Here is a 23,570-nt window from a genome sequence, read left to right as displayed (position 1 = left end):
TCCAACTCTACACATGCAGACTCCTCCCCCCCAGCTTTGTAGTCCTTCTGTCCTGTGGCCTCATGTTCTTCTTTGCTCATAAGTTAAACGAGGGTCCTATCAGGCACACTGGTTGTTGACATTTACATGATAGTAAAACACTGAGATGTGACTCATGCTTGAAGCTCTAACCCACACATGGAAGAAGTCACTGAGCCTACACAAAGAATGAAACCCATGGCCATTTATGGAGGAGGGGAAACCAGAGCCAGAGCTTTGGCTTCACTGAAACCAAGGGGCACAGGCAGGATGGGGCATCCAGGATCTCGTTTTTAAATCTTCAGAGGGAGGTAGTCACCCCAGAGGAAGTAGAGAATCAGCTTTGAGCCCAAAATCATGAGAACAGACCTCCAGAATAATTGCGTAAAACTGTTCCATGTGTGGATGGCCAGAGAAGAGTGGGAGACACTGCTCAGGAAACGCAATTAGCAAAAACACCGCAGGAGATGAGATGCGTCATCTTAAAGAAAGAGGTCTGACAAATACCTACTGTGCCCCTGCTGTACTGGTGGCTGTGAGGTGGTCATGATCCCTTCTCTCTCTCACTTGGGGAAAAATGGCTTGCAGATGCCACTGAGGGACAGGCTGACAGCACAGCTCCGAAGCCCTCCTGAAATCTGTACTTAAAACTTGGTCCAAGAGCCTGCAGAAAGTATATCTCTCTACATGGCCAGCCGTGGTGAGCTTAAAAAAATATGGAGGCTAACTGGGAGACCACTTGGATTTATCTGCTTTATAATAGGAGTACTCAGTGGCTGCCTCCAGAGCCAAGCTGACTTGAGGCTCATCACATGGAAAGGCAGTGCTTCTGAGGGGCTCCCCAGAGGCAGCCAGATCATGAGGACTGGAAGGAGTCAAATTCTGTTCACCTGATGGATCTTGAAGGATTTCATTCACAATCTCCTTCTTCTGCAGCTCGCTCTCCAGACTGGTAAGAGAGGGAAGAGAGAAGAAGAGATGAATAAGGATTAGACATCACGGTATCCCAGCTGGTTCTGATTGAAGGGTAGGGTCCAAGGGACTGGGGTAAAGCCTGGCTGTCCTGGAACAGGAGAGAGGGAGAGAGAAAAAAAGAGAGTGAGCAGAACGTGCTCAGTACACCGGCCAGACAACGAGATGATGATGGGGCCTGCACTCTCCCTGTAAGGCAGACTCATCACACTCGGAGAACCAATACAATGGCTTCCAGTTTGTGAATACATTGTGCTGAATTTACATATGGCAGCCGAGTGAATACAGGCTTCGGAGGCATTGTGGACTCCCAGAGATCTTGTGCCTTCTAGGCCATTTTCTGTCAATACTGTGACCTTTATGTTGTTAATGTTGTTTTTTTTTTTAAATTTTTCTCTAGCTCCTTTTCTGGTGATGCTATACCTATGAAGGACCTAAGGCCAACAGTCGGGAAAGCAGACATGCATCTCATCCTTGTTTTAGCCTTCCAAGAGAGAACAAGGGATTTCTTTAAGGGCAGGAAATCCCTGAGACTGCTTAGTTCCCCTTGTCAGATTGAGGCCACAAGTACCACAAAGACAACAGACAACCTCGTTCAAAGGGCTTTGCCATCGTTGCTGGAGTGACTCAAATCAGCACCAGGGGAGGGGCAATGTTGGTTTCCCCTTGCATGTGAAACCTGGGGCTTTTTGGCCCTCAGGGTCTTTCTTTCAGGTACTCTCCCCACACTTTACACTTACTTATTAGCCCCTCCTCATTCATTGTTACCTGGGGGTCAGTGATTCTTGTTCTTCCTCATCTTCATCATCTTCCAGGTTTTCTGCAAACAAAATTCAGAAATGTCCAGACAGAGATGAAATAGTGCCCCTTCACCCATTACAGACACAAAGGCCTGCCTGGGCATGGACAGCAATGACCTGTGTATGAGGTCAGGACACACTGAGAGAATTGTGCTGACAACCCCACGTTTGACTTTGAAGGAATGGCCTGGGAGGGTGTACTGACCCATCAGGCAAAATGTCCTTGATCTGCTGGACACCCATCATGGCATGCTCTGAGTTTCACTGGGCAAAGATCAAATATCTTTTGTCTCCAGATCAGCGGGTACTTTTCCAGTTACCCTCTGGAATTCTCTAGTTCTTTCCTCACTCCTTCCACAAAGCAGGTTCCCAGTCTCAGTGACTCTATGTCCACTCAGAACTCCCACATAGACCCTACTCCTTTCTCTAAAAGGAGGATAAAAAACTCCATGAATCACACCTCCACACATCCCAGGACTTCATGGGGAACTCCAAATTGTCTTTTACAGCATTAGAGGGGAAAATTTTCTTTGTGGAAAGTGTTCTATTACAAATCAATGTGTCTGCCCCCACATTTTAGGATTATAACTAAATAAACTCCAAACGGTTAGGAGTATCATCCTTTTCTGAAGTACATTCATGAGCCTTCCCTTCTTTAATAGTTACAGCTACCATGCAACACATCTTTTGACCCATTTTACAGATGAGGAAACAGAAATCCCAGAAGGAGAAGTCAATCACTCGCCTGTAGTTATAAAAGCCAGAGCTCAAGCAAGAGCCTGAGGAGCTCATGCTCAGTCCAGGACTCTTTTCACTCTAACAGGCTGCCTCCTGTCACGCCCGCCTTTCTGCAGTGTGACACCGGGTGGAGGCTGCCTCCTGCCCCAAAGGGCACGGTCCCTCAGGGAAGAAGCAGACTCTTGGAGCACTATGACGTCCCCCTGTGCATTTCTCCCCTCTGCTCCCACCCATACAGCCGTGGTCCTCTCATGATTCCATGTGCTATGTGGACACTAGGACAGCTGGCGAAATCATTATGAGGGGAGATGCGGAGGCTCTTGTCAGCCAGGGACCTTGGATAGCCTCAGTGCAATCAGGGCCTGTGGCCGCCTTACCTGGGCTAAGCTTGTGGACAAGGCGCTCTGCCAGCCTGCATCCCTCAGCCAGTTGTTCTCGGAAGCCCTGTCCCCAGTTTCTGCCAATGTCACTGTGGGTGAGGAGGTCCCTGAGGTGCTGATGGAGGAGGACAGAGACCTCTCTTCCTTCCCGTGATGTCTGGCGTATCTGGGTCTGCTTTCGTGCATGATCATGAATTAGGAAGTGGTATTTCCTAAGGTGGGAGGGAAGAGAAATCCTCAGAGTGGAAATAGGGTGATGAGAGATGATAAGGAGTTTGAGAGAGATTTCGGTGAGAATATCCCCAAAAGGCCTTCCCAGTAGAAATCTGCTCATTTTTGGTGGACCACATTTTTTCATCTTTCCTTTTGCATTTTATACACTGTGACCCAGTAAATACATGCTCCTGAGACACTGGAGACTCTAAGAGATCTTGTAACTTCTAGGCCTCCTTCTCTAAAGGTTGAGACAAAATATGAATTTTTATTTAGTCTGGTGACTTTCCTTGTCATGAAATACCTGCCAACAAGCTCAGGCCCACATACAGAGAGCAGGTATGGACCTTACTCTGGGTTTTGACCCTCCGGAGGAGAAGAAGGCATCTCTGAAGGGGCAGGACGTCTCTAGGCCTGGTTACCTCACTGTGAGTGAGACAGACTCCACATGCTGCAAAGAACATGGATGATCCAGTTGGGGGGAGTGGAGGAGACCAGCACAATCAGCCAGTTTTGTGCCTCCTTGCTTCAGGCAAGTAGCTACTTTTGACCTCTGCATCTGTTCTTTCCAGAACCCTCTCTGCATTTGACTTGTACATTACCCTCTTCTGATCCTTCACTGTTACCTGGGGGTCAGTGATCCCAGTTGTTCTTCAGCCTCCTCTTCATGGATTTCTGCAAAGAAATTGAGAAAAGTCCATTTAGACATTAGCTAGTTCCACTTCACCCGTTACAAATACAGGTGCCTCTCTGGGCCTGGAGACACGAATTATCTCTACATGAGTTCAGAAAGGTGTCATGTTTTGTCTGTAAGGAAATGGGCTGCCATGGTATTCTGATCGATCAGGCAAAGTGGCCCTGATCTGATGGATCCCAGAATGGCATGCTCTGGGTTGAATTGGGCAAGGAGTTAAAAATTGATTTTTTACCCAGATCAAGAGATGCTTCTCCAGCTTTCCTAGGGGCTCCTCCCACTCTCTCCTCCCTCCTGCCACAAGGCTGGTTCCCAAGCTCAGTGACTCTGTGTCTCATCATGCCTTTCACAGAGAACTTCCTCCTTTCTCTCGGGAGAGGAAAAGCAATTCTGTCCCACGAGTCTCACATGACTTGGACCTTCGTGGGGACTTCCACGTCTGCGTCTACTGTTCACCAGGAAAATTCTCACCTCGTTAAGTGCTAAGTATTCTAGAGTAAACCCACATCCCACTACCAGATCTATCATACCCAGGACTGAAATCAAACCCAGTGAGTGACTCTAGCATTGTGAAAGTACACTCATAGACATTCCCTATTGGAATGCTACAGCTAGCATGCAACACTTGTGTTAATCACGTTAGAGATGAAGAAACTGAAATCCAGGAAGGATACTTCCATCCCTCACCCACTGTTAGAAAAGACAGAACTCAGGCTGGAGCCTGGGAACATCCACGCTTAGCTCAGGGCTCTTTTCAGCCTAACTAGCTGCCTCCTATCATGTCTGCCTTTCTGTGCTCTAACACTGGGTGAAGGCTTCCCCCTGTCCCAAGGGCCATGGCCCATCATGGAGGAAGCAGGCACTTGGAACACTATCACCTCCACCTTGTACATTTCTCCTCTCTGTCCTCCCACCCAGCCACTCCTCGTCCTGTCATGACCCCAAGTCTGATGTGGAAACCAGGACAGATGGCAAAAACATTACAAGGGGAGAAGTGGAGGCTCTTGTGAGCCGGGGACCTTGGAGAGCTCAGTGCAATCAGGGCCAGTGGCCCCATTCCTGGGCTGAGCTTGCTGACAAGGGCCTGGGACAGCCTGCATCCCTCAGCCAATTGCTCTTGGAAGGCCTGACCCCAGAGGTTGTTAAGGTCACTTTGGCCCAGGAGGTCCTTGAGGTTCTGATTAAGCAGGACGGATAGCTCTCTTCCTTCCCATGTCTTTAGGCTTAACTGGGTCAGCTCTCATGCCTGAACTCCAATTAGAAAATCAAACTCCCTATGGTGGGTTAGAAGGCAAAACGTTTAATTGGAATTTGAGTGAAAGGTTCTTAGGACCTCCACAGAGGTTTCTGTGAGAACATCGCCCATTTGCCTTCAAAACAGAATTTTGGGACATGTTTGGCAAATGCATAAATATTTTTGAAAGTTACATCAGTGGCCAGGCAATACCAGCTCCTGAGGCATTGCCGACTCCAGCGTTTTTGTACCTTCTAGGCCACCATCTCTCAGTATTTAGCATAATACAATTTTGGGGGGGTCTAGTTACCTTCCTTGCTGTGAAATACCTGCCAACGACCTAAGATGAACTCTGCAGTAAGTGGATATGAATCTCACCCTGCCTTTTAACCAACCATCCATGAGTGGACACGTGATGTCCGTGTGTACAGGAAATCCATGAGAGTAGTTAGTTCACCTTGGTTCAGACTAACTCCACAAGTACCAGAAAGAGACTGCACAACCCCATTAAGAGGGCTATGTTGTTGTTGGTTGTGGGAATGACAGGAGTGCAATCTGCAGGTTTGGGTGACCATTGCATCACAGATGTGGTCACCTTTGCACTCCTTGTTCTTTCTAGGACCCTTTCCATAGTTTCCCTGTCCTTCACCCTCCCCTGATAGTTCATTTTGGACAGTGGTTCTCTCTCTTCTACATACTCCTCATCTTCATGATTTTCTGCAAACAAATACAGAAATGTCTAGTCAGACACTGGCCCAGCCCTGGTACATCATCACACCCATATCCTCTGCCCTGAGTCGAACAAACACTTAAATATGTCCTTTTTTTCACCAAAGATCACAGGGAACATTTTAGCAGCCTTCAATAGGTGTTGCTGAAAGAGTCAGCTTGGCCCCACAGACACCCTGATCTTTGGTGAGACAGATGGGATTATACACCAAGACGAGACTGATGGGTAGAATCCCTAGGCCCCGCGGAGGAAAGCGTGTTGGTGCTTTCGAGAGGCCAGGATCCTGGGTGGTTCATAGAGGTGGGGGTACCAGGGCGCATGCCTTGATTTCAGAGAAAACTTCAGACATGGAAAGACAGAGGTATCTTTGTCTTGTTCCTGAGCAAGGACAAGATAGCTCAGAGGTGAGAAGGACCAGGGTCCAGAGCTGAGGAACCATGGTAACAACATCTCCAAAGAGATAGGCAAGACTACCACCCTACTTGGACAGTCATTAATGCTCAGTTCAGGAACTCAATTAGGAAGAAAATTACAGGAGAGATCAGAGGGCCCATCTTTATAGAAGCAGCTCATGGAGACTCCTGTTGTGCACAAGCATCAGTGGTGGCTGGAAGCGTGTTATGATCTCTTCAATCTCCCCACTCTGGTTTACCTGGTGTTCACCACCCTGTGCTTGGCATTGGGTCCCAGGGTGACAGAGATTTGATCTGGGACTTGGAAGGGTGTACAGCTACTTGACCCACCCAATGTCTGTGCTTACAACTGAATCTTAGATTCTGATTCAAACCAGGATGGGTCTCCAAGGCCTGCCATCAAAGAGACATTTGTGTACCTGGACAGAGGTGTGAGCACAAAGAACATGGAGGCTACCTGGCAGACCATTCAGAGCTTGTCTTCTTTACAACAGAGTACTCATGGGCTCCATCCAGACAAGAGTAGATTTCATGCTCATCAGATGGGATGGTGGGACTGTCGGGAGGGTGGCAGGATTCAGACAAGTCATGGTGACTGGAAAGAGTCAAATACTGTTCATCCAAAGAATCCTGACACGCATAATTCATTTCCTCCTCCTCCTGGAGCTCCCTGCCGAGCCCAGAGGCACAAACATAACAGGATATTAAACAAGGAAAGACTGGACACCACAACTTCCCAACTGCTTCTGATTGGAAGACTAAGGGAGAGGTCACAGAAGGTAAAGAGGGCACCCCTTGAAATAGGAAGAAGATAACAGTCCTTCTATGACTGCAACTAAGTGAGGCTGCCGTGGTCAGGAGAGGGAGAGCAGCAGGTGCTCACTGCCCTGTCCAGATAACTAGTTATTCATGAAGGAGACTCAGCTCTCCTCTATGGCACAGTCATGACAGAGCACACAACGAGAACCACAGGAGTTCCTACAACTCCAAAGCATAACTTCTGTTCCACTTTTCTTACAGAGGCCCAGTGAGTAAAGGCTCCTGGGGCATTGTGGGCTCCCAGACGTCTTGTGCCTTCTAGGCCTGTTTCTCTCAATACTGTAATACCATATACCCACTTTTGTCTAGCTATATGTCATGCTATGAAATCCTCAGCATTAAACAGGCCAAATGTGCAGACAGAAGTTATGCATCTTATCTTAGTTTTCCCCAAACAAGAGAGGACACGTGGTCTCCCTGAGTGCAGGAAATCTCTAAGATTGGTTAGTTTGCCTTGTGTCAAACTGATTCTAGGTTCTTAAAACTTGAGAAATTAATACCAAGTGGAAACTAACAGGACAAGTCCAAAGAAAATAGACAGCATTCTTAAAAGGGGTAATTCATCGTAGTCTGATGGGATGAAATAGGCCTACTGGTACTTTCTAATTTCCCCTGGATTTGAGATCTTCAGATGTCACCATTGCTTTCACAACCAGGATTATCAGTTACCTGGGGGCTGTTGGCTTGTCTCTTTCCTCATCCTTCTGATCTTTTTGAGTTTCTGCAAATAAATTTGGACAGGGCCAGTCATAATAAAAAGTTGATTCTTGACACATCACCAAGCTAGGGGCCTGTTTAAACACAGGGACATAAGTATTCTCAGCGTGAGAAAAGGATAGCCTGAGAATATTCCAGGAGGTCTCAGGTTGGGTCTTCTGAAAAGTGACCAGGCTTCCTTTCCTGAGTCATAGGGCAGACTGTCTCTGAATTAGCAGATCACTACAACGAAGTTCTCTTCCCTGAACCTGGGCAAAGAGTTCTACATATTCTTCCAGAGGTCATGAGGAGGTCATCTAGATGCTTTCTGGAAATGCTGCTGCAAGATTCAGCTCTTACTCCATCAGGTACCCTGCCTGCTGTTGGTTTGGATGAAGTTATACACCGAGACTAGACTGATGGATGAAACTTACTCACTCAAAAATAGGAAAGAATCTATGGTGCCACCTAGAGAACAGGATTCTTGCTATACAAAGTGGTGGAGGATCCCAGGGTTCACACCACGCATTCAGGGAAAATTCCAGACACATTCAAGAGGTGTTTATCTTTTGACACTTCAATGGCTCCCTACTGAGGATAAACCAACTTAGAGGAGACAGAGACTGCTGTTTGGAGTGGAGCGGGCATGGTAACGGGGATGACAGAGATTTGGCCTGGGACTCGGAAGAGTGTTGAACTACCTGACCCACCTGATGTGTATGCTTCAAACTGAGTCCTAGATTCTGATTCAAACCAAGTTAAGTCTCCAGGGCCAGACTGAAGAGATGACATATCTTGACCTGTACAGGGACGTGGAGAACATGAATATGGACACTACCTTGGAGACCTGTTGGAGCTTTCTTCTCTTGTTGATGGGAGTACTCAGTAGCTGCAACCAGAGCAGAGAAGTCTTCATGCTCCTAAGACAAGAAAACATTGGTGTTGGGAGGCTCGTGTGAACCAGACGGGTACTGGTGACTGGAAGAAGTCATAGGGCCTTCATCCACTGAACCCATCAGGGCTTCATTCACACTCTCTTTTTCCTGTAGCTCTGTTCTCAGGCTAGGGGAAAAAGGATATGATGAAACCAAGAAGGATTGAATGCCAGAGTCCCAGGTGGTCCTGATTGGTGGTAGAGAGAGTGGTCACAGAAAGTGAGGGACAGTCCCCTCAAAGAGAAGGTAAACAATCCTCCTATGATGAGGGCATGGTCTGGCTGCCCCTGAGGGCAGGAGAGAGGGGAGTGGGCGCTCAGTGAACTGGCCAGATAGCACTAAATGAGGAAGGAGAATCAACTCTACCTGTATGGTACAGAAACTGCACTCAGCAGACACAGAGAACCAGAACAGTGGCTCAACCGTGTGCAGAAATGGTGTTGAATTTTACACACTGCCACCCAAGGAATACACGTTCCTGACACATCGTAGTTGCCCAGAGACATTGTGCCTTCTAGACTTCTTTCTATCAATATTGTGAAGGACATGATTTTTTTGGTCTGATTACATTTCTTGCTATGAAATGCACGCCAACAAGCTAAATCCCACCATGCAGAAAGCAGATATCCATCTCATCTTAGGTTTGGCCACAGAGGAGAGAACAGATGGATTCTGAGACTACAACAAATTCCCCGAGACTGGTTCATTTCCCTTACGTAAGAATGACAAGTATCACAAAAGCAAATGACAACCTTTTTAGAAGGCTATTTCCTGATCGGTTAAGTGAACGGAATAATTCAACCAGCAGTTCCTGTCACTTTTGCCTTAGAAATCTGTGGCTAGTGTTGACCTCTTGGTCTTTATTTGGGAACCATCCTCATATTTTACCCATCTTCTTCCAGGCCCTGATCATTCCTTGTTACCTGGGGTCCACTGATGCTTTTTCTTCTTTGTTCTCTTCCTCTGCATGATTTTCTGCAGACAAATTCAGAAATTCCAAATTCAGAAATGTCCAGCAGGCACTAAGGAGTTCCATGCCACTCATTGTAAACACAATGGCCTGTCTGGTCATGAAGACATAAATACCCAAGTGCAATTTCAGGATACACTGAGAGAATCATACTGAAAGGTCTCTTATTTGTATTAAACGAATGCCCTTTCTTGTTCTTATGATCCATCAGACAGTTTCCCTGATGGCATGCTGTACGTGAAACTGGAAAAAATGTTAGAAACGTCTTTTGTTCCCAAGATCAACATGTACTTGACCAGATTCCCTCTGGACTTCTACAACTATATTGTTTGTCTTGACATAAAGCTGGCTCTCAAACACAGTGGGAACTTTCTCTAAGCAGACCATAAGCAATCCTCTCAGTCTCCCCTCAAGATGTCTAAGGAGACTTCCAGTTTCTGGTCCAACATGTAAGGATCTTGGAAGTGACCACTCCTGTCCTCACAACAAGAAAATAGCTGAACAAACTGAAAATCAACCACTCTTCTTAGATCCATCAGGGAATGAAGGTCAGAGAGCAAACCACTGCCCCCCAAACTGGAGATACAGACAGGCTAGGCAAACACAGAGAATTACAACTTATTGAAGCAGAAACCTAGGCAGGAGCCAGGACCAGAGTAGGAAAACTTAGCATGTATTGACTAATTGCTGGAGACTCAGGGTGGAGAAATTTGAGTTAAAAGCATCAGGGGGCCCAGTCATGGGATAAACCCAAGAGTTCTGGAGAGTTTTATGTCCAGGAGCCCTATCAGTTTCTCACAGTGAAGACAAGAGAAAAATTTCCTTACACTTCTGGCAGCATGAGAGGAAAGTACCTATTGGGAGCTACATCCAGAGCATTTTGTTTTTCTTGACAAAGCCTGCTCTCAAAGAAACTATTTGACCAGAGCCTAACCAACTGGGATTTTACCACATCCCAACTGACCTTGGGGAAAGGAAATACCCAATTCCAGCCCCTTTAGCCTTCCTTTTCCATGGAAGAGAGCAGAAAGGTGAACCCGGAGAAGCTCCTGTGAATGCCACAGCCCAGGGACACAGGCTGACTCAAAGACTGAGACCTGATCATAGGACTATGGAATTTTTCCACACATACACACACCTTACCAGCACATCCATAGGGATCCTGTATGATAACAGGAGAATATAACTGAAAGGATACAACTGAAAGAACTGCAAGTTCTCAGGCCTCATTTAAGCAGAAATCTCCAGGGACACTCAAGACAGAGGAGGACACAAAAGCTAGAATTCTAGAGGAGATTTAAGCCTCTGACGTCCACAGCTACAATAAACAGGAAACCCAGCCTAACCCCTAGCCAGATAAAGACAAAACTTCACACTAAGGCCTACTTACCTCAAATCCTTTACCCAGTATATCATGTTTGGCTTTAACAAAACATTAAAAGACATATTTGAGACAAAAAAACACAGTTTGAAGAAAGAAAATAAGCATTAGAACCAGGCTCCAAAATGGCAGACATGGTGGAATTACTAGACCAGGAATTTAAAACAACAGTGATTAATATGCTAACGACTCCAAAGGGAAAGGGAGACAGCATGCAAGAACATATGGGTAAGGTAAGTAGAAAGATGGGAACTCTAAGAAAGAATCCAAAGGAGATGGTAGAAATGAAAAACACTGGGACAGAAATGAAGAGTGCCTTAGAGGTTCAGCAATACACTGGACACGGCTGAGGAAAGAACCTGCGAGCTTGGAGAAATATCAATAGAAATTTCTAAAACTGAAATGTAAAGAGGAAAAAGAATGACAAGGAAGAGATTATCCAAGAACTTGGAACAATCACAAGATGTGTAAATATGTGTAATGTGACTATCAGAAGGAGCACAGAAGTATTTGAAGCAATAATGACTGAGAATTTCCTAAAAATTTTTTTAGTTTTTGCCGCTCAAAGGTTTTTTTTTAAAATATTGGCAGCTGAGCTAACAACTGTTGCCCATCTTCTTTTTTTCTTCTGCCTTTTCTCCCCAAATGCCCCCAGCACATAGTTGTACATTCTAGTGTGGGTTCCTTTGGTCGTGGCATGTGGGATGCCACCTTATTATGGTTTAATGAGAAGTGCCATGTACGCATCCAGGATCTGAATCAGTCAAACCCTGCACTGCCGAGTGGAGCGTGTGAACTTAACAACTCGGCCGTGGGGCCAGCATCCCCTAAAATGAATTAGAGACATTGAACCACAGATCCAGGAAGCTCAGAGAATACCAACCAGGGAAATACCAAAATGCATACACTTAGGAAAGAATCTCATATTCAAAATGCAGAAAATCAAAGACAAAAGAAAAGTTAAATGAAGCCAGAGGGAAAAAATATCTTACCCAGAGAAGAGTAAGGATAAGAGGTATATCAGACTTCTCTGAGACCATGCAAGCAAGAAGAGAAGGGAGTATAAGAAAAAAGCCCCACCCACCTCGAATTCTGTATCCAGTAAATTATCCTTCATAAGCAAGAGAAAAAGACAACATTCCTACACAAATAAGAATAGAAGGAATTTGTCACCAGTAGGCCTGCCGTGCAAGAAATGTTGAAAGAAATTCCTCAGAACAAAGGAAAATGATATAAGTCAGAAACTGGGATCTACACAAAGAAAGGAAGAGCATTTTGAAGCGATGAATTCAAATGCAATAATTTATTTGTCTTTTTCTTGATTGATCTAACTGATAACAGTTCAAAACCATAGTAGCAATAATGGATTTGGATAAGCAGCTTATGGATAAGTGAAATGAATGACAGTAATGCTCTAACGGATGGGTGGAATGAATTGGGAATACTGTGTTATTAGGCACTTGTGCTAGGCATGAAAAAGTATACTGTTCTTTGAAAGAGCACTTGGATGATTTTTAAATGTACATTGCAAACTCCAGGGCAACCACTGAAAAAGATGAAAGAAAAAATAAAAGTACAGTTGATATGCCAAGAGAGGAGAAAAAAATGGAATCACCTAAAATTCTTTTTTACAACCAGAGAAGACAGAAAAAGAGTGGAAGACAAAAAAGAGAAACCAAGAAAAAGAACAATGAATATAAAACAGTAACTAATATGGTAGACATTAATCCAAGTATATCAACAAAAACCTTCTAAGTCAGTGGTCTAAATGCACCAAGTAAAAGATAGACTGTCAGAGTGGAAGAAGAAAAAAGACTTAATTAGAAGTTGTGTATAAGAAATCCACTTTAAATAAAAAGACACAGATATAATAAGAGAAACAGGATGGAGAAAGATATACCACGCTATCACTGATCAAAACAAAGCTGCGGTAGCTCAAACAATTTCAGACAAAGTAGACTTCAGACGAATGAAAATGATCAGGGATACAGAGGGGTATTATGTAACAAAACGGGGTCCATTCTCCAAAGACATAACAGTTTTTAAGGTGCACCTAGGAGAAGAGCAAGAAAATAACTGAGGCAAAAACAGAGACCTGCAAGGAGAAGTAGATGAATCCAGTATTACAGTTGGAGATTTCAACACCCCTCTGTCAGAAACAGAGAGATCCAGCAGGCAGAAAATCAGGAATGATATAGTTGAAACACACAGCACCATCAATCAAATTGATAGAATTGACACTTCTACAATTCTTCATCAAACCAGGGAAGAAAACAGATTCTTCTCAAGCTCACATGGAACATTCTCTAGGGCAGGCACTATGCTGAGAAGAAATGAGAAAAAAGACAGAAGATACAGATTACTCATATGAAAAATGAAAGAGGGACTGGCACTACTGATCCCATGGACATCAAATGGATAATCAAGGAATGTTAGGAACCAATCTGTGCCCTGAATTTTGAAATGGATCCATTACTTGAAACACACAATCTACCAAAATTCCCGCAAGGAGAAACAGATCATCTGAATAGGCTTATATCTACTACAGAAATTGAAACAACAAAAGAATCTTCCAAAACAGAAAGCACCAGGCCCAGATAAATTCACTGGTGAATTCTATCAAATATTTAAGGAAGAAATTAGGCCAGTTCTCTACAATCTCTTCCGGAAAATAGAAACAGAGGGAATACATCCTAACACATTCTATGAAGTCAGCATTCTCCTAATACAAAAACCAGACGAAGATGTTACGAAAAGGAAAACTACAGGCCAATCAGTCTCACAAACATAGGTGCCAAAATCATCAACAAGATTTGACAAATTGGATCCAAGAAAGTATAAAAAGAATTATACACCACAACCAAGTGAGATTGATTCCAGCTATGAAAAGGGGGTTCAACACTCAGAACTCAATTAATGTGATTCACTGTCCATCAGGAAAGAAACATCTAGTTGGACCACTGTGGCCTGTACCCAGTGCATTTCTCCTCTCTGTTCCCACCCCGCCAGTGCTGGTCCCGTGATGGCCCCAAATGGGACATGGGAACCAGAGCGACAGGTTAAAAAGAAAAAAAATCCTTGTGAGTGGAATCTCTTGGAGCAGCTCAGTGCAATCAGGGCACACGACTGCCTTACCTGGGCTGAGCTTTCGGGCAAGGCGCTCTGCCAGCCTGCATCCCTCAGCCAGTCGCTCTTGAAAGCCCTGACCCTGGAAGTTGGTAGGGTCACCGTGGGTGAGAAGGTTCCTGAGGTGCTGCTTGAGGAGCACAGAGAGCTCTATGCCTTTCTCTATGGTTTGCCGTAACTGGGCCAGCTCTTGAGCCTGATCTTGGATTAGGACATCATATTTCCTAGGGTGGCACAGAAGAGACCATTTAAACATGCAAAGAGTCGAACCATAGATTATAAGATTTTAAATGGAGATTTCTGTGAAAACATCCCCAGGGAGCTATTGTAGCAGAATTCTGGCACATGTATGGCAACCTGCTGGTGCCAGCCCTGATATCAGTTCCCTTACATTAAACCCAGCATATGTGGGGCTAAAACCAAAGCACTCTTTCCCTGCTTACTCCCTGGATCCAGAATATACCATCCACCATGGAGACAAACAGCCAAGCTCACCCACCTGGGTTCCCTATCATCTCCTCCTCCTCCCTGCAAACAGTGTCCCCAGACCGAATGCAGGCTGGTGGGAAAGTTCCGACCAGCAAGGCCAGTGAATCCCCCCACCATCTACAAGCAGCCACAATCCTCACAAAACTTTAAAAACCCCTCTCCTCCCCTCTTTCAGTGAGACGAGATGAAATGAGACAAATGTGAGGGCTCGCTCTCATCTCCTGGCTCATGTCACCCGAAATAAAAACCCTTTCCTTGCCATAAGCCTGGTGTTCCAGTTTTAATTGGGCCCCTCTTGTGTGGCGGGTAAAGAACCTATGTTTGTAGGTGGTAACAATCTGATGAGCCAATGGGAAGCTCTTGTCCATGGGTCCATGGCCCCAGGCCAACTGGGATTTCCTGGGAAGCAGTCCAGCAGCCACCTAGGTCATTTGCCCTAGGGACTGCCCCCAGCACTTTTCATCTGCCTTGGAGCCACTGACCCTAGGCCCATTTTCTTATGGCAAGGAAACAGGTTCTAGATTGGTTTGTTTGCTTCTTCTTCCTTCTGGGAAGTCGATGGACTCTGAAATAGAGTAAGTTGCCTCGGAGATGCCCGTGAACTTCCTTCCCCTCTTTTGGGGTCCCCTCCATTCATGGAAGGGCTATCTGGGGTCCTTTCCATTCACGGAGGGGCCGTCTGGGCGCGCATTTGGAGTGGGAACAGTTGTAGGACTTTCTGCCCTCCATCTGGGAACTGGTTCACTGGTGTCTGGTTTTTCTGTGTCTGGATCTCTGTGTATCGGAATGGGAAACATGCTGTCTGTCGCCAAGCAGAGCTCATTGGGGTTAATTCTGAGTAGATGGTCTAATTATAGTTATAAGCCAACGTCTGAAACAGGTGATTTTCTTTTGTGACACTGCTTGACCACAATACTCTTTAAACTCTGGAGAGAAAATGGCCAAACAATGGATCCTTATGTTAGAAAACTTTTAGAGAGCTGTCTTCATAAAGCGCTGTTGTATTGGTACCTATGAAAAGACCAAATTAAAAGGAAAATACAATGACTAATCTCAGAAACGTAATCAAACTTGGGGTCTCAGCTTCTTCTTGTGGTCTCACAGATGCAAATGGAAACATCAAGTTAACAAAGAGAAGTGAAGAAGGGAAGAGTGACAGAACTCACTCCAACAGGATGGCAATCTTTAGTCATTAAAAAGAAAGAGTAGGGTGAATAGAAGAGACACAAAATAAAGTCAAAAGGAAGCTTCTACTAAAACACTGCCTAAGGTTGGATGGGCTAAAGGGACCCCCTATTGGCCCCCCAACATTAAAGAATACCAGACAAACCTGTTCTATTTACCCCAGTTTGAAAAAATTTTTAAAAGTCAGTAGGCAGAAATCACAGCGAGAAACCTATCAACACTTGTTTGGGGCAACAATTAGGCTGCTCAGGTTGGTACAAGTATAAAGATTGAAGTGTTTACCCTAATATTATATGAGGAGGTTATGTCAACTTTGCCTGGATGTTTTTTGGGAATAAATATTATGCCTAGCTGAGAATGCATTCCCTACATAATATTGTAATGCCAAAACTTGTGAATGGAATTCTAATATAAGTTGTAATTAGGGGTACAACAGTTGAAAAAATTAAGATAAAGGTTTGTAAAAGTTGGTGTATGTAAATAGACCTTCTGTAAAACTATTACATCTGTTTTGCTGGATTGTATTATAGATTCTGTTGTGGGAATAAACATTATGTGTCGCTGGGGAACGTGTCCCTTGCCTGATATTGCAAGAGCTTATAAACCCACCCTTCAGGCTCTGTGAATTGAAGATGTAGAGGAGATCTCACTTTACAATGGCCAAAATGAGGCAGTTTCAGTTTACTCAAACAGATACATGCAATCGGAACAAGCCAGCTACAACAGGAAGCCTATTTTAATCTTTTGATGCTTCTAAAGATAATAAGAAATATTTTACTGCCTCTTTAAGAGAAAAATAATCAAATAATTAAACATGCCAGGGCAGAAGCCAAGCCTGCTGCTTCTTTCTCTTCTCTCACTGAGATTTGCCACTTCAACTCCCCCAAAATGCCTGATCTGAAACTAAACAACTGAAAATAGGGAAACTTTTGAGATAATTTGGAATTATAATGGCCACTCTGGGGAACCGCTGTTTCAGATGAGTCCACCTGAAGGGTCACCCTTCAAAGAGAGGATTCAAACTCTCTTATAACGGAACACAGTCTTTAATTAACATACAGAACCATCTAAAAGACAAAGCTATTTAACGGGATGTAAAATGAACTTTGGTAAATAAAAGCCTGTTTAAGTTTGCTGGTTTGATTTAAAATAGACATGTTCTCAGAGTTATCAGCAGCGGATATAATGCAGACATTCGGCCTGGGTTTACTCATCAAATGAGCTCATGCTCTCTCTGTTACAAAATTTGTCAACAAGAGTAATAACTTAGAATAACAGCTCATTTTGTTCAATGTCTCGTGAGGTTTTCGTAGACGATGTAAATATAATTGTTGAGAACAGGTAAACCAAATAGATGTAAAAGGATAAAGTTTTATCAGAATAAATTTCCTATATTGTTTTTGTCGGGTCCTTAGTCACAGACACTAGGGTTTTTCTTACAAATATTTCATTCTCTGCATTCACCTAAAATTCTTTAACTGTCACTGTGGTTAAAGGGATAAGTAAACATCGTTTCATAGGGACCTATGATATTATATGGGTAAATGTCATTGATATAAATGTTTTAAAAATTGTGTAAAGTTACTATAATTCTGACCTGTCCTGATTGTCAGCCATAATTCTGGTTGTTGTCTCGGAATGTTATGTGTCACCAAAAATAGCCAAGTTTCTTTGTCAATTGCCATTATTAAGTCTTTTATTATTTACAGACAGTTTTTATTTTACTCTGGTGTTTTTACAAATATCTTTCATCTTTAAAGAAATTCACGGAAAGGATTCTGGGGCTTACTCTAGAATACAGGTTTCTGGGAAAGTTTCAGATAATAAAACTAAACTGGGTAAAACATTGCAGAACTCTAATGGGATAACTGATGGCCTCATGAAACTGCCATCCGAAAATCAAGAATTGGTTACCTAAAACTAAGTAAACTGATAGGGATAATTATAATTTTATGACTTTTTGTTTAAAATCTTGCTAATTTTTAAATATGGTTTGCATTTTGTTTTCTCAGTTTCAAGGACATCTTTTCGTCTTTTGTCTTATGCTAATTAAAACTTATAGCAATTTGATGAGATTATACATTTGCAAGCAAAACTAAAATGTTTGTCTTTTTCTCCCTATCTGATCCCTCCAGAATTTAAAAACTCCTGATGACTAAGTGTTCTTCTTTTCATGGCTTTATAGTTATTTGCATAATTTCAATAAGAACCTGTTCTTCTTATAACAGGACACAATTAGAAACACTGGTTATAATTGCAAGGCTTTGACTGGAACCTCATATTTGAGAAAACATAGGGGCTCAGATATGACCAGCTTTTGAGAAACAAAGATTGAGTTTACGGAATAAAGACACTTGGAAATATTGGCCTGGTCCCTTGCTTATGGGTTCCCAGAAACCTGGGAAGGTCAAGTAAAGAATGTCACTCCCACTGGCAGGTACAAGGAACCTCAATATTTTGGGGACCTGTGAAGAGAGGAATTCACCCAAATCTGTAGGTATTGGCACATGGAATCTGATGACAAGTGCTTGGTCTGGCTTTCTTAGCCTTGAGAAGCCTTTAAAATTCAATCTGAGATTCCTTATAAGAACTTCCAGCCAAACAGATTTAAAAGAGCCGATAGGATCAATTGCTATTCTTGCTGTACTTATGTAAATAATTGGGCCAAATTTATTAAAACTAAACTTATCTTACAGTCCAGTTATTCTTCATTTGGCTATGCTTGGTAAAATGGAGGGTAATTTTAGAGAGAAAAATTATGTTTCAATACAGACTAAAATACACATTCATGAATATTAGATTCTGGCTCCATTAATTATCTTTGAAATTGTTGTTTTGCATCTGTAATCTGGACTGGATCCTGAATTCATCTACTCTCCTCAAATATCTGAAATAACAAATCTCCAAAATAATGTTTTCCATCATTTCCATTTGCAATCATTGAAAACTAAACCTGCCGTTTTCCTGAAGCCTTTAAAAGTGAACCTGGAGGAGTTCATGTAAACTTAGGAGAGATTCATGCCTGCTGCTGTGTGAGCCACTCAGAAAGGTACCTGAGTGCCCGAGGACACCATCAGAGACATTTCAAGCCACAAAAAATGGTTTGACTGTGGGGCCAGCCAGATGGCACAGTGGTTAAGTTCACACGTTACACTTCAGTGGCCTGGGGTTCGCTGGTTCAGATCCTGGGTGTGCACCTTTGTACCACTTGTCAGGCCATGCTGTGGCAGGTGTCCCACATATAAAGTAGAGGAAGATGGGCAGAGATGGTAGCTCAGGGACAGTCTTCCTCAGCAAAAAGAGGAGGATTGGCGGTGGATGATAGCTCAGGGCTAATCTTACTCAAAACAAGAAAATGCTTTGATTATGACTTCCAAGAATCTTAATTGATTTCCACCTGGGCTCATGAACTAATTAATAATTTGCTCCAACCGTTAACATTCTTTCTTTTCTTTCTGTTTCTCTGGAAATGCTTCTTATTAAATACCTGGTTACTTACTTACATAATACAGGCCTAACTTTAGGAGCCCACCTGCATCGCCACCTTATTAAACGATTGGTTCAATGAGATGGGACAACCTATGCCCTGATTTAGCAGGAAGTAGATAGATCAGTCATCACCCCCAAATCCCTCAAGATTGAGAAATAAACATACAATAGGGGAGAATTGATGCCAGCCCTGATCTCAGTTCCCCTGCATTAAACCCAACATATGTGAGGTTAAAACCAAAGCACTCTTTCCCTGCTTACTTTCTGACTCCAGAATACACTATCTGCCATGGAGAAAAGTGGCCAAGGTCCCACACCTGGGTGCCTTATCATCTCCTCCTCCTCCCTGCAAACAGCATCCCAAGGCCGAATGCAGGCTGGTGGGAAAGCTCCGACCAGTAAGGCCACCGACTTCCTCTGCCATCTACAAGCAATCACATTTCTCACAAACTTTTAAAAGCGCTCACCACCCCTCTTTCAGGGACATGAGATGAAATGAGACAAATGTGAGGGCTCACTCTCGTCTCCTGGCTTATGTTACCCAAAATAGAAGCCCTCTCCTTGCCATAAGCCTGGTGTCCCAGTTTCCATTTGGCTCCTCTTGTGTGGCAGTTAAAGAACCTGTGTTTGTAGGTGGTAACACTGCCTGTGGCAAAGAGAAACAAGAAGGTAAAACAAAGTGTTCCTGTGTATCCGAGAGTGCTCCTGTAGGATCCCTTGATATTCCTTTTTCGTTTTCCTCTTTCAGCAAACCAAATGTCTCCCTAAAGCTGCTTCATAAAGATGTCCATGCACTTCCTTACTGAATGGCCATGTCCACTCCATGGAAAAATACACATAGTGCCTGAGGTTTTGAATGGACACAAATCCAGGCACAGAAATGTAGACAGGCAGAGCTGGTGCTAATTGGAAAGAACACGAGATGGTCAGTGCCAAGAAAACAGCATTTAAGAAACATTTGGGGGAGTATAAGTGACATACAATATCGTCTTAGCTTCAGGTGTACATCATAGTGATTTGGTCTTTATATACATGATGAAATGATCACCACGATAAGTCTAGCTACCATCTGTCACCATGCAAAGTTGTTCCAATATTGTGGACTACTGTCCCTATGCTCTACATTCCAACCCCATGACTTACTTATTTTATAACTGGAAGGTTGTACCTGTTAATCCCCTTCACCCATTTCACCCACCCCAACCCCTCCTCCCTCTGCTAATCACCAGTTTTTTTCCTGTGTCTATGAGTCTGTTTGTTTTGCTTGGTTTGTTTTTTAGATTCCGTATAGAGGTGGAGAAAAAGAAACCCTCCTAGACTGTTGTTGGGAATGGAAATTGGTGCAGCCACTGTGGAAAACAGTGTGGAGGTTTCTCAAAAACTTTAGAAAGACAGCTTTTTTTCAGAGAAAGTCTGACAAACTGTAGTCAGTCAGGAAGTGATTGTGATTAAAGGTAAATGGGGCAGTGATTGCACAACATCCTGAATGTCCTAAATGCCACTGAATGTTTCACTCGAATTTAGTCAACTTTAGGTTATGTGAATTTCACCTCAATACATTTTATTTTAAAAAAAAGAGTCAAGGAAACTTTGAGTAATTGGAGTCCATAATTTACCAGTTATTGTTCTCTAATCGTGTTATGCAAATTCCTACGCATGTGGCTGCCATGAAAATTTGGGCCATTCTCCTGGCCCAGAGTTGTTCCTTGCCCCCTTCAGACATTCCTACAACTTCCCACCAGACGCCCAGCACAGAGCCCCCCTCACTTGAGCTTCTCCACTAACGTTGACTTCTCTGTCGGTTTCCCCTCCTGGAACTGCAGCTTCTCCCCCAGCACCGATTCAATGATGTCTTTGCATGCTCCACACTCTGAGGAAAGACAGAGAGGCCGGCCTCAGTGGAAACTGGCCATGCTGCTGTGGTCACTGCCTGCAAGGGAGGAGGCAGGCTCCATCTTCTTCTCTCAGAGGGAGATACAACCCCAGCACCAGGCTTCCACTGAGATTTCCACATCCTATTGCTCAGCCTCCCAAATACATGGCATTTGGTCACTCCTCATTTGACAGCTGAGCAAAGAGAAGCTCCCTGGCAGAGAAAGTGACCAGACAAGATTAGCTGGTGTTTGGCAAGCTCAGAATTCACATGCCCTGAGACTGACCCCGAGTCCTGGGCCACTTTACCAAGACTTGCAGCCTCTTGACTAAAACACTAAGCAGCGGCATGAAGTAGCAATCCCTGTGTGCTGGGGAAGGCCCCTGGGCCTACTGATGGTTGGGTCCTCTGAGCTCAGAATTTCAAGGACAAGTACCTTCACGATGAAATATAAATGTATATGAATGCAATTCTGAAAAGTACAAGGCATAGCCATCAATCCCTGAAGGAAATAGGCACGGGTTGTTAAAGAAGTTGTTTTCAATTCAAAGCAGTACAAAGAGAACTAATAAATAGTGTTTCCTGTGTATAAAGAACTGTTTCAGTAACTTTACAGAAATAACTCATGTAATTCATTGCAACCACTCAAAGAAGTAGGCACTATGACAGCACCATACTAACGGAGGAAGAAACTGTGAGGCTCAGAAGAAACCACAGCTTGGATCTGAGCCCAGGATGAGTAGCTCAGTCTTCACCAATGCACTGTGTTACCTCGCCACAAGATCTTGGGTGACATCTTTCTTCTTCATCATCTTCAAAATTTGTTTCCTACAGTTATGTTACGCCTATAAAAAAAAGCTGTAAGAAAAACTTAGTCCTTTCTCAAAACCTCATCTCTTCACTTTCTTAAATAGCAGCTTTCAATGTTTACATTTCTCTGCGTCAGTCATTTTAAATTAACCACTCCCACGATGGTTTATTAGAAAATAACACCCATTCAGACTCAGAGTTGTCAAGATCCCTTTTAATCACTCTGTTTTGCACGAGGCCCTGTTCTCATGATCCCTTTTGTCACCACAGCCCCCTCTTACTGAACAGGTGATGGAGCTTCCAATTGCGAGGCTGACTGTGGAAGGCAAGGGCCTGCCACAGACACTGGCTTGAGTTTTTATTGGGGCTGGTTGCCACCCCCACTTACCGTCATTCTCACTTTGGCCATGTCTCACAGCCCAGATCCTCAAGGTCACCCGGACCTGCTGGAAGTCCTGCATCACCAAAGGTTCACCAGCTCAAAGAGACACAGAAGAGGGGTACGGATTCTCTGATTTCCCCAGAAACACCCTCTACCTCACCCCAAGAGGCAAAGTGGCTTCCTTGGACTCAGAAAGAAAAGCCTGTGCTCAGGAAGCACAGCTTCCCGCTCAGCAGGGTCATCTCTCTCTTGATGGCATCACTCATGGATACCACAGTGTCAGTGAGGAGCACACTCATCTTCAGGCTCCTGTAAAGCAGGGAACATCACCTGCTTCCACCAGTGTGTACCATCACCCCATCTCCCCAGTGTAAGGAGCACAGAGCTTCACCAGTGGGACCTCAGAGAAGCCTGAACTGATGGAGCTCATTAGTCCCGGACATTTAGGCCAAGAGTGATGCAGGATCTGGTCCCATACAGAGAGGATGCTGACCGAAAGAGGTTAGCCTGTTCCAGAGAGAAACACATAGTTCTGTGCCTGCACCAGGAATCAATCACTGGGATTTTAACTCTAATCCCACCTACACCTCACTGCCAATCTGGAAAAGTCCCTCAACTCTTTGGGCCTCGCTTTGTCCATGCTCAGCAAACTGAGGGTAAAATACCCACTTGCACCTTTCCTGGAATGTGGTCAGAATGAAGTTTATTTTGCCTCAGGGAACAGAAGAAGAGGTATGGACAGTTTTTAGTTTCTTAGGGGGAACATAGTGGTCACTCATCACTCTGGTGACCATGACCCTGTAGGACTTACTGTATTTCTGCAGCTGGTTGGCCAGGATGTAGGAAGTGGACTCAGAGACAAGGAACTTCTCTTTCAGGTCTCGAAAGTCCTGTTTGCTTTGTTCCAGCTGGGACTGAAGCTCCTGCTTGACTTCCAGGAGGGTCATTTCAGCCCCCGGATCAGACACAGGGCCAAGAGAAACTGCCATGTTGACGTGGGGCAGAAGAGGTAGGTCAGGGACTGGGGAGAAGAGACCCAAACACAGAATGGGTTAAAAATGAGTGAAAGCAAATAGGTTTAATGAGGACTGAGGGGTATGATCCAGGAATTCTTACTTACTGTTGGGAACAATGTGATCAACACCCCACAGCACTTGAGAGTCTGTAACCCCCAAAACAAGGTTCAAGACACCAGAGCTCCGAGCCAAAGGCACTGCCTCTAG

The 23,570-nt window shown here is 44.1% G+C and overlaps 1 protein-coding gene across 1 annotated transcript; it reads right to left on the bottom strand.

The window, feature by feature from the left end:
* Window positions 1-741: 741 nt before the first annotated feature.
* LOC138924185 (putative neuroblastoma breakpoint family member 5) lies at window positions 742-23,336 on the bottom strand. The gene is made up of 8 exons (XM_070267588.1): window positions 23,159-23,336; window positions 22,354-22,443; window positions 21,050-21,152; window positions 14,129-14,343; window positions 3,748-3,796; window positions 2,906-3,120; window positions 1,759-1,810; window positions 742-967 (listed from the first exon to the last, which is right to left on the bottom strand). The coding sequence occupies exons 1-8, from the start codon at window positions 23,334-23,336 to the stop codon at window positions 742-744; spliced, it is 1,128 nt and encodes a 375-aa protein (XP_070123689.1).
* Window positions 23,337-23,570: the final 234 nt, after the last annotated feature.

The sequence above is a fragment of the Equus caballus genome, chromosome 5 (assembly GCF_041296265.1).
Source record: "Equus caballus isolate H_3958 breed thoroughbred chromosome 5, TB-T2T, whole genome shotgun sequence".
Taxonomy (NCBI): domain Eukaryota; kingdom Metazoa; phylum Chordata; class Mammalia; order Perissodactyla; family Equidae; genus Equus; species Equus caballus.
The sequence above is the reverse complement of the archived record's forward strand: the minus strand, read 5'-3'. Positions and strand labels throughout refer to the sequence as shown.